Genomic DNA, 10,873 nt, shown 5'->3' with positions numbered 1-10,873 from the left:
AATAAAATAAAGACGGAGATTTTACACACACTAGAAGAAAGAGGTCCCAAAAAATCAAGAAAGCACGAACAAAAGGCGCAGAAGGAAAACGAAACCAACAGACGACAAAATGCAGCGGCAAATGGGGGGGACGACGGAGGTAGGAGGGGGAACGGCGAAGGAGGCGGTGGAACGTCCGTCTCGTTTTTTTCCAACCACAAGAAGAAATGGCGCCGCCGGCGGCGGAGGCCGTGGCGAGTGTGGTGTTCACCGCTACGTGGTACTCGGGCGCCGACGACGTGCGCTGCCTTGCGGCGACGGAGACGCTGCGAGCGCTCGTGGCGGCCGGGCTGCCTGTTGTCGTTGTTGACGCCTCCCCGGCGGCGGCCGTCCGTGACTTGCTCTCTGCCACCGGCGCCATCGTGTCGGAGCAGAAAGCGGTGGGAAAGAAAGGAGCTGCGTTGCGGGAGGCTGTGGCGATCGCATCTGCGCTGCCGGGAGTGGTCGCGGAGACGTGGCTCTGCTGGCAGGAGCCTGAGAAGACCGACATGGCGAGGCACTGGGCGACGGCCCTGGACGCTGCGAAGGATGCCGACGTCCTCGTACCGAGGCGGGAGTCGGCCAAATTTGCCGCAACGTACCCGATCGAACAGGTCCACTCGGAGACCTACGGCAATCTCTACCTCGACGCCGTCGCCAGGACGCACTGTGACGCGCTGCCGTCTCTCGACTGGCACTTCGGGCGCGGTCGCCTCATTTATTTTGTGGGACCCCTCCATCGCAGCAACTCCGGGCTCTCGCCCTGGTAGGCCGTTTGCCTTCCGCGCTCGCCACTCTGACCTCTGGACCCGCTTCGGTGGCCCGATGTACGACGCCCAGGAGCGAGCCGCCGCGGTGCCCCGCTGGCCGGCAGAGGAAGGGGGAGTGGAACCGAGCTGCGACGCCTGCCGCCGCGCAGGTGGTGCCCCTCGTGCACGCCGTGCGCAAGGGGCTGCGGCTCGCCTCGGTGGCGGTGGCGTTCGAGGCCCCCGCCGCCATGAAGGCGCAGGAGGAGGGCGACGTCGGCTTCATCGAGAAGCGTCTCGCGCAGCTCAACTCGCTCGACCCGCTGGTCAAGGCGGCCTGGACCGACAGCCCCTACTGCTGAGAGGAGCTGTTGAGCGCGCGACGACCGATGATTCATTTCAACGGGCCGCACCCTGGACGAAGGGGTGCATAGACAGTACAACGAACCATCCGGCGAACCCGCCCTCGAACTCGAACGTGTAAGAAATCCGTAGATCCGAGAGATTTTTAGATACAGCCGCAACAAGAAATCTAGATCCGCGCTGCACCGCTGCTGCGCGGCTGTGGACACCACGGCACGTGTTGACCGCTTGACGGATGACGCGAGCTTGAGCACCCTTACGGGGGACCACACACATCTTTACCATGTACCACCGCAACCCCTCACCACTCACCCCTCCCCAGACGGCGCTTGGCGGGCGCGCTGCTCGTGGTAGTCGTCGTCATTGGCGAGCGAGAGACACTCCAGGTCGGGACGCGCCTGCTCCGGCTCCTTCGGGTAGCCGTCCGGAGCAATGTAGCCGTAGGCGGCGGCGGCGCGGAACGCGGAGCTGCGCGCCCACACGATGAGGTTGAGCCGCTCGCCGCTCGTGAGGTCGTCTGCGCCGTGCCGCTGCCTGCCGAGGTGCAGGGTGGCGCGCCCGACGGCGTGATCCGCGACCGCGACATTGCGCCGGTGCGCCTCGCCGCCGAAGCGGCCGCAGAAGCGGAGGCCGCCCCCGGTGAACCCTTCGCGGCCGAGGCAGACGTTGAGCGTCGCCTCGGACGCGTCATGGTGCATGTCGAGCCTACAGGAAGGATCCGCGAGAAGGCTTGCAGTAGTGCAGGGGCGTGTACCGCGCGCCGTGGTTCCTCCCGCGCCCGCACTCGTCGCCGCGGTGCCGGTACGCGACGACAAACGAGTGGTGGTGGTCGAGCGACGCCGCGAACGGCTCGGCGGAGTAGAGGTGCGCGGCGAGCGGGGCGATGAGCCGGCGGAGCAGCAAGTCCATCAGCGGCTCCAGCCCAATCTCGTTGACGATGAGCCCGCCGCGGTTCATGGTGTTTGGCCTCCGGCGCGGCAGCGGAGTCGCCTCGTATGCGTCCACCTGTCGGTACATCCCGTTGAGTGCTCACGACTCGTCCACGGATCGTGAGGAGCTAGAGACGCCTCGTCCGCGTCTGCCTCGGCCAGCAGAAGCTCGCAGAAGCGCGGCTCGAAGAGGTCAAACGCGACGATGCCGTCGGCGAGCGGCTCCGCCCTGGCCGCGCGAAGCAGCGCCTCGCCGCTGGACGGCGGCGCGTGCGCGTCGCCGGCGACCAGCGGCCGCAACGCAGGCACGAGCCACTCCGCGCGCAGCACCGGCGCCGGCGCGACGAGGTCGGGGCAGCGGGCCATCCTGCGGTACTCGTCCACGACCCGCAGCTTGCCCGCCGCCTGCGCCTCGGCCGCGAGCCTACACCAGAGGGGTCCTCGGTGTTGGCTCAGGGAGGACGCCTGTGCAGCACCTCGGCCGCCTCGGCCGCGCCAGCGCTCGCGATCCGCCTCGTCGAGCGGCAGCGGCCCTCGCAGCGTTTCTACCGCCCGCTCAGCAATCTGTGCACAACCTCGAGATGTGACCGCAACGGCCACACTGCAGCCGAGACGCAGCCGAGATGTAGCCCTCTTTTGACACCTGCCGCAGGGTTGGGCGGTCGCCCAGCCCATCCCAAAAGGAGCCGCCGCAAAAGTAGGCGTCGTCGACGCCGTGCATGTAGGCCGCCGCCGCGGCAGCGAACCTCACCGCCAAGGGCGAGCGAACGACGCCGCCGTACGCGAGGACAAACGCGGGCTCGTCGCCGACACCGGCACCGCCGACCAGCAGCGGCCAGTCCCGGAGGCCGTAGCCGGATGGACTGCCAGCACGCAGGGTGAGCAGCACCAGCCCGGGCGAGACGGCGCAGCAGCCAATCACGCCGTCGGGAGGATCAGCCGCAATGCCGCTGGCCTGCGATGCCGTCTCGAGCGAGAAGGCATGCGCGTGCGGTAGGATGAGAGCGTCGGCGCTCTGCGGACTCGGCAACGGGGCTCCCGGGTCTCCAGGCGCCGACCTCTTCCCCAGCCACGCCCGGGCTGAGTCGGGTTCGGATTTTTTGCGCGTATGGTGTGGTTGTGTCCTGATGGTTAGCCTTAAGGGGTGGGGGTCCCTCGGCCCCTCCCTCTACTGCTGCAGCCTGCAGCTGCTCCACGCTCCACGCGCAAGGTGCTCGACGAGCCCTACCAGGGCTGCCCCGAGGCATCATTGCGGACGAGCCCGAGGAGCACTCCATCGTCGCCGAGTTCGGGATGTACTACAAGTCCCCCGAGATTGCGCCGTTGCGCGCAGTCGTCGGCCAACCCGCTCGAGGCGACCACCGAGAAAGAAAAAGAAAGAAAACACGGCTTTGCGCGGCCGCCGCCCAGATGAGCCAGTCCCCTGACCTCTACGAGCGCCTGCAGCTCGCTCCGTCTGCGTCCGCCGACGAGGTGCGAAAGAGCTACCGCCGGTTGGCACTCAAACACCACCCCGACAAGGGCGGCAAGCCAGAGACGTTCAAGAGCATCTCAGAGGCGTATGCCGTCCTCTCGGACACGGAGCGGAGGCGCATGTACGACGCGACAGGCGAGGCCGAGCTAGCCAACCTCGACGAGCTCTTTGGCGGGCTCGGCGACTTTTTCGCCGCGATGATGGAGGAGTCGGGCCTCGCGGAGGAGTGGGGCGAGGGTGACGGCGGCGGGATGGAGGGGCTGCAGGCGTCCTTTGAGTCATTCTTCAAGGCGAGCATGGGCCTCTCCGACGGCCCGGTGCTCATGCCAGACGGCTCGACCATCTCCGCCGCAGAGGTCCCGTCTATGCGCGAGATGGGCGCTGCGGCGGTCGGCGGTGGCGAGAGCGACGGCTCAGACGGCCTTGGGCTCGAGGGCGAGGAGGACCTAGAGGTGCTAGAGGCCATGCTCGCCGAGATGATGCTCGGAGGCGGATCCCTCGGCGGAGGGGCGGGCGAGAGGATGGACGAGGCTCTGCTTCGCTCGCTGGAAAGAGAGCTGGGCGCTCGCCCCGCTCGCGGCGGTGGTGCGGCGGCGGGCGGCGGCAGCCGAACCGGCCGCCACAAGCGCGGCGGCGGCCCGCGCGCGACCGCCGCCCGCCGCACGGCACGAGGCCCGAAGAAGAGTGCTGCCGGGCGGGCGGGCGGGGGCGGCGGGGGCGGCGAAGCAGGAGGACAGGTGGCGGAGGCGGAGGCGGGCGCGGCGTCCGCGAGCCAAGGAGCGGGCGAGGGCGAGGGGCGGACGCGCGAGCCTCGCCGTGCGCCAAGCGGCGCGCGGCCCCGGCCCTTCCTGGCGGCTGCGGGCGGCGCTGCGGGCGACGCTGTGGGCGGGACGGCCCAGTCGCCCGAACGGCAGTGGTTTGCCGCCGCCAAGCAAGGCGACGTGCAGAGGTGAGTTGTTCGCGCTGCCCGCTCCCCTCCCCACGTGCAACACACACACACACACACACACACACACACACACACACACACACACACACACACACACACACACACACACACACACACACACACACACACACACACACACACACACACACACACACACACACACACACACACACCTCCTCTGCTGCCCCACCCCAGGCTCGAGCGGCTCCTGGCGGAGGACCCCTCGCTGCTGGCCCGGCAAGCGAGAGGGATCGGCCACACCGCGCTGCACTGGTCGGCCGCCGCGGGCGACGAGGCGGCCGTGGCGTGGCTGCTCGGCGCGGGCGCGGCAGTCAACGCGCGGAACGCGGGCGAGTCGACGCCGCTCCACTCGGCTGCGGGATCGGGCCACGCCGAGGTCGCGGCGGCGCTCCTCCGGGCGGGCGCCGACCCTGCTGCCGTGGACGACAGCGGCGTGAGCGCCGCGTCCCTCGCCGCTTCGCGCGGGCACGAACAGGTCGCCGCGGCGCTCGAGGCGGCGGCCCGTGCTGGGGCATGAGTTACCACAAATCATCTCAACCAGCACCTGAGACCTAACGAGAGAAAATAGAGCCCCGAGACCCGTTTATCGATGCGCGCAAACCCCGGGTTTTTTCAGGTGTCCCTGTGTTCGTAACGCGCCGTGCTGACTTCTTTCTTTCTACTGTACTTTCTTCCAACCTCCGGTGTGGTGTGCCGGTGTGTGTGCCAGTCCGCGCCAGTCTGCGCCCTTGTCGTGCCAGTGTGCTGTGAGAGAGGCTTGTATTTTAAGATATTCTTCCAAGGGCTTACATTTTTTTACGCGATTCTGCCACGGGGCTCTCGGCGACGGCGTGAGAGGCTCGCTCTTGAGAGGGCATCGAATTTGCTCGCGACAAGGGCAGTACACGGTGTGCATGAAAAAAAATGTGATCCGGCGGCGCGAGCCATCCTCAATACACGGAACACCTCGGCACCCCTACCCGCTACCCTCTGGCTCCGTCTCGCATGCGCCATGCCCTGTGACAACTAAACAAAATTCATCAGTGGCACCGTCCGCGCGCTCTGAGCATCGCGAGGGCCCAGCTTACCTTCCATTGCGTTCGTTGTCCCTCCACAGCCAGCAACACTACCCGCCCCTGAGTGTGGCGGGCTTATGTGCGGAGCGAGTGGCTGCTCCTGTGCGATGCCACATCGCTCGTTGCTCGTCGATCATGATATTGCGGCGCCGAGAGCTGCTTATGCCATTGCAAGAGCCGTCGCCCGCGCGGGACCGCCACCCTTGGTTGGCTCCTCGCCCGCGTCGCCGCTGCTGCGCTGGGCCTCCTTCCAGAAAGAACGCGCCGCCTTCACGTGGTGCTGCGCAAAGGCCTCGTCGATCTCCTCGAGCGACAGTCCAGCCTAGTGGGGCAGGACAGTGGGGCAGGGACTGGGGTTGACTGCTACGGGCGTGCACTTGGTGTGCCCTTTACACAAGCGTCTAAGAGTCTGTGCACCGTCTCAGGGGCGAACAGGTAGACCGTCAGCGTGGCGCCTGTTCGGCGGAGGGGGGCGAAGGTCGGTTGTGTGCCGGGCTAACGCCTGATGCTCAGCAAACGGCGCCGAGGCTGGTGAAACAAAACACGATGAAGGGGAGGTTCGCTTGGTAGTTTTGCATCGCTGGGTACGCTTGCGAGACAACTGAGTTCATGAGCCAGTTCACGCCTACGCCGGCAGCGCGCTGTGGATATCGCCCAGAGGGGGTGAGGGGGCCCCTGGGTGAGGGCGAGGGTGTGCGCGGCGCGGCGCGCGCCCGTCGTGAGCGAGGTTGCCTTGGAGCGGTACTTGAGTGGGTAGATCTCAGAGCAGACCGACCATGGCAGGGGCCCCCAGCCGTACGCGAAGCTCGCCACAAAGAGGCAGATGAGGCCTACGTGCGAGCCGTTCCAGCGGGCCGTTCCAGCGGTGCACAAGCAGTAGCGGGACGGGGCTGAGCTGAGGGGACAGGCGGTTCGCGCCGATGATAGCCATGCCCACCGTAGTAGTTTGCTCGGCGGCCGCGAGGTAGATCATGCACGCGTGGCAGAAGGCCATCGAGAGTCCGGAGACCATAAACAGGGAGATGCGGCCGCAGCGGTCGACGCCGAAGACGGCGATCAGAGTCGCCAACGCGTTCGCGATGTTCATTCCGAGGTTGCCGTACAGGGCGCCCTGCGTGTCGAAGAACTGCGAGAGAAGGATGGGGAAAAAGAACATGATAGCATTGATCCCCACCCACGGCTGCCACGCTTGAAGGGAGACGCCGAGCGCGGTGCGGTGGCACATCGACATCTCACCTGTATGCATTAGTGGGATGTCAAGAGGCGGATAGGATCCGAGGATGGGCCCTTGGCTGCTCACTGCCACACAGCCCGCCCCAGCCAGATTGGACAGGCTTGCTCTTGCCTCCGTTCGACTCGCGGTCGTTCTTGCCCCGGATCGTAGCCGCCTCTTGCTCCGCCTCGAACTTGGTGGAACGGAGCTTGAGGAGGACCTGCATCCCTTGCTCCTCCTTGCCATGCGCAAACAGCCAGCGAGGCGACTCGGGCATGCCGAGCATGAGGACGGAGAGCAGTATCGCAACTGATACGTTGCCTCCAAACGAGGCGCGCCACCCCCATGGGAAGATAGGGCCGCCGTCGAGGGGCTCGCCGGCCCACATGCCATCCGGGCCGGTTTCGGCAAAGGGCAGGTTGAGGAAGCCAGCGATCGTGATTCCCGAGACGATGGCCGTCTGCCAGAGGACGGAGAGCATGCCGCGGTCCTCCTTGCGCGCGCACCTGCAACGCGACGCGGTCGGAGCAGATCGAGGGTGGCAGACCGCACGAGAGTTGGGACTGCGAGGCAGTGCGAGGGCAGGGGGAGATCGCTCACTCGGAAATGTAGACGGGGACGGTCGCGGAGAGCATGCCAATGCCAACGCCGCCAATGAAACGGCCGATCAGGAAAATGAACAGACACTGCGAGCGGGCGCACGTGGCATGTGAGTCGAGGCCGACTCATCCTGTTCACCGGCGCGGGCTGAGCCACCGTCGTGGCCGCTTCTTTGTAAGCGTCATCATCCTCTGACTTGGGCTCCACGTCCACGAACGCCTGGATCGAAGCTCCGATGGAGAAGACGAGGCCGCAGATGATGATGCAGGGTTTGCGTCCGAAGGTGTCCGCAAGGTAGCCCGATGGGATCGCGCCCGCGGCCGCACCAAAGGTAAACAGCGAGGCGATCTTGCCAACCTACGACAGAAGCACAGGTATGCGTAAGCCAGTCAAGGGTGGTCGGGCATATGATAGGCGGGCGCACGGCGTCGATGTACTGGGCCTCCCCGATGAAAATGTTGAGGGGGTCGTTCATGTCAGTGTCCATCTCCGACACGGGTGTCCCAGGGGGGTAGAGCTGGGGAGGCTTCAAGAAGCCTGCAATCGGTCGCCAGGCGTTGGATCGAGAGCAAAGGGTGGTGAGGGCGCCGAGACGTGACGAGGGAGGGGTGGGCGGGGTGGCGAGCGGACCGAATTGCCAGTTGAAGCCAAGCATGACCTGGGCGCCTCCCCCGCCTCCGATGTCGTATCCGAAGATGAGTCCGCCGAGTGCCGCGACCATCGCACACAGGAGCGCGGAGCAGGTTAGCCGACCCTTGGGCGGCGGACCGCCCATCGATACCCTTGCGCCTGCGGCAGGCACGCAGTGCAACCTTCTCAATATCATCGGTCATGCCCCGAGCCCACGCCTCTGCCCCCTTACCCCAAGTGAGCTCATCAGTCCGCCGCCAACCAACTGGCGCGCAGCCGTGCCAGATTGCCGCATCTATCTGGCAACACCGACATTGCCCCAGAGCGCGTCCTTGCGGGCCTTGAACTCGGCTTTGAGGGTGGCGATCGCCGCCTCCTCCTCCGCCTCAAGCTCCGCGAGCGCCAGAGCCGCGGAGTCCGTCATCGGGGCCGGTGTCGAACCCGTGCCGATCCCGCGGCTCGGCGCCAATGGGTTGATGATGATGATATGAAACGTTTGCAATCGACCACCCGAATTCGGCGGCGAACGCCGTTCGGCGCATTGAACCTAACGACGCGTTCACATCCCCGTCCGCGTCCGCATCTGCCTATCCAACTCGAGATCTAGTCCCAGCACGAGTGTTGCTCTGTATTGTGCTTGTCGTTCGTATACCTGTTGAAGGGTAATAGAGCCACACCGGAGAGAGAAATGAGGGAAAATAAGAGGTCTTGCTTCTTACAGTGGGTTGCGGGCATTAAGAAAACGTCGCATTAAGAAACCCTACCAAGCGATTTCCGCAAAAATCTAAGAAACCACGGCGCGCCGCAGGCGCGGCCCCGAGAAAAGGCCAGACACGAGTGTGAACGGGAGCCGCGGCTCAAATTTCTCTTCGTTCGCCTGCCTGCGGCGCGCACTTGTCACTTTCCAAGTCTGCGGTGTTCTGAGTGGAGTGGATGGAGGCGTGTGTGCGTCTTCCCGTCACCCAGAGAGCCGACTTGGCGGCAGACTCTGGCACCGCCCTCGCGGACCGCAGGCAGCTTACCTCTTACCTAAAAATCCCTCGGGCCGGCGCTCTGGCTTGAGTGCCCCGGCCGGAGCTAAGAAACCACGGCGTGGGGTGGATGAGGGCTGTGGAAAGGCTTAGAAACGGCCGCGTGCCGCGGAATCCTGTTTTCTTAATGCCCGCAACCCACTGTACGACGGCCCGAAAACACCAAGGGTAATAGACCAACTGGCAGGGATAATATGTTCGCAATGCGACGCCCCGGTGCAGTGGCCGCGATCACCGGCTCGGTTGGCAGCCTCTCCCTACTCCTCAAAGAGCGGGTGGCGCTCTGTGCGACAGGCACACAGACCCACGCAGACGCGGCGGGTCTTACTGGCGCTGGTAGTCTCTGGGCCGACTTTGACGCGGACGGCGCGCCGCTGGCACCCCCCCCGGGCCGAGACGACGACACGGTTTCAAAGCTCGGCAAGCCACCGTACGTCAAATGCTGCCCGACCGGCACGATCGAATTTGCAACGGACCTCGCCGAGTGTGACAATGCGGTCGAGGCAACAGTCAAGTCGCTGGTGAGCAGGATGAGCACGCACCCACCAAAGTTTCTCATCCTCTACGGGAGCCTCCGCGAGAGCTCATACTCGAGAAAGGTGGCTGTCGAGGCAGGTCGCATCCTCGCCTCGTTCGGTGCCGACGTGCGAGTCTTTGACCCAACAGGTGTGTGTCACAAAGTACGTGCACACTGCCCCGAGCCATCCACACCCCATGCGCGACATGAGCTCGCGAGTGCACTCTTCCTCTGTGACCGAGTGCCTCCTGGTCTATAGGTCTGCCCCTCTTCTCCGGAGACGTGGACCCGAAATCGGACCCAAAGGTTGTCGAGCTGCGCCAGCTGACGAGATGGTGTGAGGGGATGGTGTGGGTGAGCCCCGAGATACACGGGAACCTCTCAGCTGCCTTCAAGAATCAGATCGACTGGATGCCACTCTCCGAGGGCGCGATCCGGCCGACCCAGGGCAAGACGGTTGCGGTGATGCAGGTGGAGGCCGGGTCGCAGTCCTTTAACACCGTCAACAACTTGCGCGTGCTGGGCCGATGGATGCGTTGCATCGTGGTGCCAAATCAGAGCTCCATCCCCCAAGCGTACAAAGATAAATTCGAGGCGGATGGCTCCCTCAAGGATACAGACTTCCGCAGCCGCGTTATCGATGTGGTGGAGGAGCTCTTCAAGTACACACTGTTGTTGCGCGACCAGCAGCCTTACTTGCTACAGCGCTACTCGGAGCAGAAAAAACATTGAGGAGTTGCCGATGTTTCTGCAACTACTCAAAAAGAAGAAAGAATTTTACGACAAAACTCCCTCGCACGAACGACACTAGGCACGGGACTGGCGCGCACTGGCACTAACCACAGGAAGAAAGAAAGAAACGCGAGAGAAAACAGACAAGCGGAAAGAAAAAGAAAGACAGAAAACGTACACAACCCAAAGGAGGGATGGGAGGACGGCACGCCGCCACCAGCCACCACACACGTGTTGTGTCTTGCGCGCTCCTCTCTCCTTGTCGTGCACTGTCACCGCACACATAGCTCAAAGGGATTTCACGGGAAAGGAAGGTGTTGCTAGCTAGCCGTCGCGCCCACCCTTCGTCTGCCTCTTCCTATCTCTCTTCGCAGTCCCTCGCGCCGATTCTCGCAGCAACCTTATATGCCACCCCGCGGGGTCGTCCCACTCTCGTTGTTGGCTTCTCTCTCTCCTGCCGCTTCATCCTCGGTCGCGTCGCTCTCCTCTGCTTCATCCACATCCTGCGACGGCGCCGCCGCCTGCCGATCCCTTGCTCTCGCGGCTTCTCCCGCCTCTCGGCGCAACTCCGCCCTCCTCGCGGCGTATTTTGGCC

General features: G+C 64.7%; 5 protein-coding genes across 5 annotated transcripts; 3 read left to right on the top strand and 2 right to left on the bottom strand.

The window, feature by feature from the left end:
- Window positions 1–202: 202 nt before the first annotated feature.
- Window positions 203–1,214, top strand: EMIHUDRAFT_435586 (hypothetical protein). Its single transcript, XM_005774549.1, has 3 exons — window positions 203–721; window positions 789–858; window positions 938–1,214. Exons 1-3 carry the CDS (start codon window positions 207–209, stop codon window positions 1,124–1,126), a joined length of 774 nt encoding a protein of 257 aa, XP_005774606.1. The 5' UTR covers window positions 203–206; the 3' UTR covers window positions 1,127–1,214.
- A 221-nt stretch (window positions 1,215–1,435) lies between these two features.
- EMIHUDRAFT_207311 (hypothetical protein) lies at window positions 1,436–2,777 on the bottom strand (the record flags this gene model as incomplete). The annotated part of the gene is made up of 4 exons (XM_005774548.1): window positions 1,436–1,832; window positions 1,912–2,094; window positions 2,172–2,620; window positions 2,700–2,777. The coding sequence occupies 4 exons, from the start codon at window positions 2,775–2,777 to the stop codon at window positions 1,436–1,438; spliced, it is 1,107 nt and encodes a 368-aa protein (XP_005774605.1).
- A 689-nt stretch (window positions 2,778–3,466) lies between these two features.
- EMIHUDRAFT_65090 (hypothetical protein) lies at window positions 3,467–3,682 on the top strand (the record flags this gene model as incomplete). The annotated part of the gene is made up of 1 exon (XM_005774547.1): window positions 3,467–3,682. A coding segment is annotated over one exon (216 nt), but the record flags the coding sequence as incomplete, so codon positions are not given.
- A 1,613-nt stretch (window positions 3,683–5,295) lies between these two features.
- Window positions 5,296–8,422, bottom strand: EMIHUDRAFT_207309 (hypothetical protein; the record flags this gene model as incomplete). Its single annotated transcript, XM_005774546.1, has 13 exons — window positions 5,296–5,305; window positions 5,460–5,496; window positions 5,568–5,615; window positions 5,751–5,877; window positions 5,973–6,010; window positions 6,094–6,180; window positions 6,390–6,743; window positions 6,856–7,274; window positions 7,369–7,454; window positions 7,525–7,725; window positions 7,793–7,905; window positions 7,999–8,157; window positions 8,308–8,422. The coding sequence occupies 13 exons, from the start codon at window positions 8,420–8,422 to the stop codon at window positions 5,296–5,298; spliced, it is 1,794 nt and encodes a 597-aa protein (XP_005774603.1).
- A 1,137-nt stretch (window positions 8,423–9,559) lies between these two features.
- Window positions 9,560–10,278, top strand: EMIHUDRAFT_65070 (hypothetical protein; the record flags this gene model as incomplete). Its single annotated transcript, XM_005774545.1, has 2 exons — window positions 9,560–9,695; window positions 9,806–10,278. The coding sequence occupies 2 exons, from the start codon at window positions 9,560–9,562 to the stop codon at window positions 10,276–10,278; spliced, it is 609 nt and encodes a 202-aa protein (XP_005774602.1).
- Between the last annotated feature and the right edge of the window lie 595 nt (window positions 10,279–10,873).

Source organism: Emiliania huxleyi (genome assembly GCF_000372725.1).
Source record: "Emiliania huxleyi CCMP1516 unplaced genomic scaffold EMIHUscaffold_31, whole genome shotgun sequence".
NCBI lineage: Eukaryota > Haptophyta > Isochrysidales > Noelaerhabdaceae > Emiliania > Emiliania huxleyi.
The sequence above is the reverse complement of the archived record's forward strand: the minus strand, read 5'-3'. Positions and strand labels throughout refer to the sequence as shown.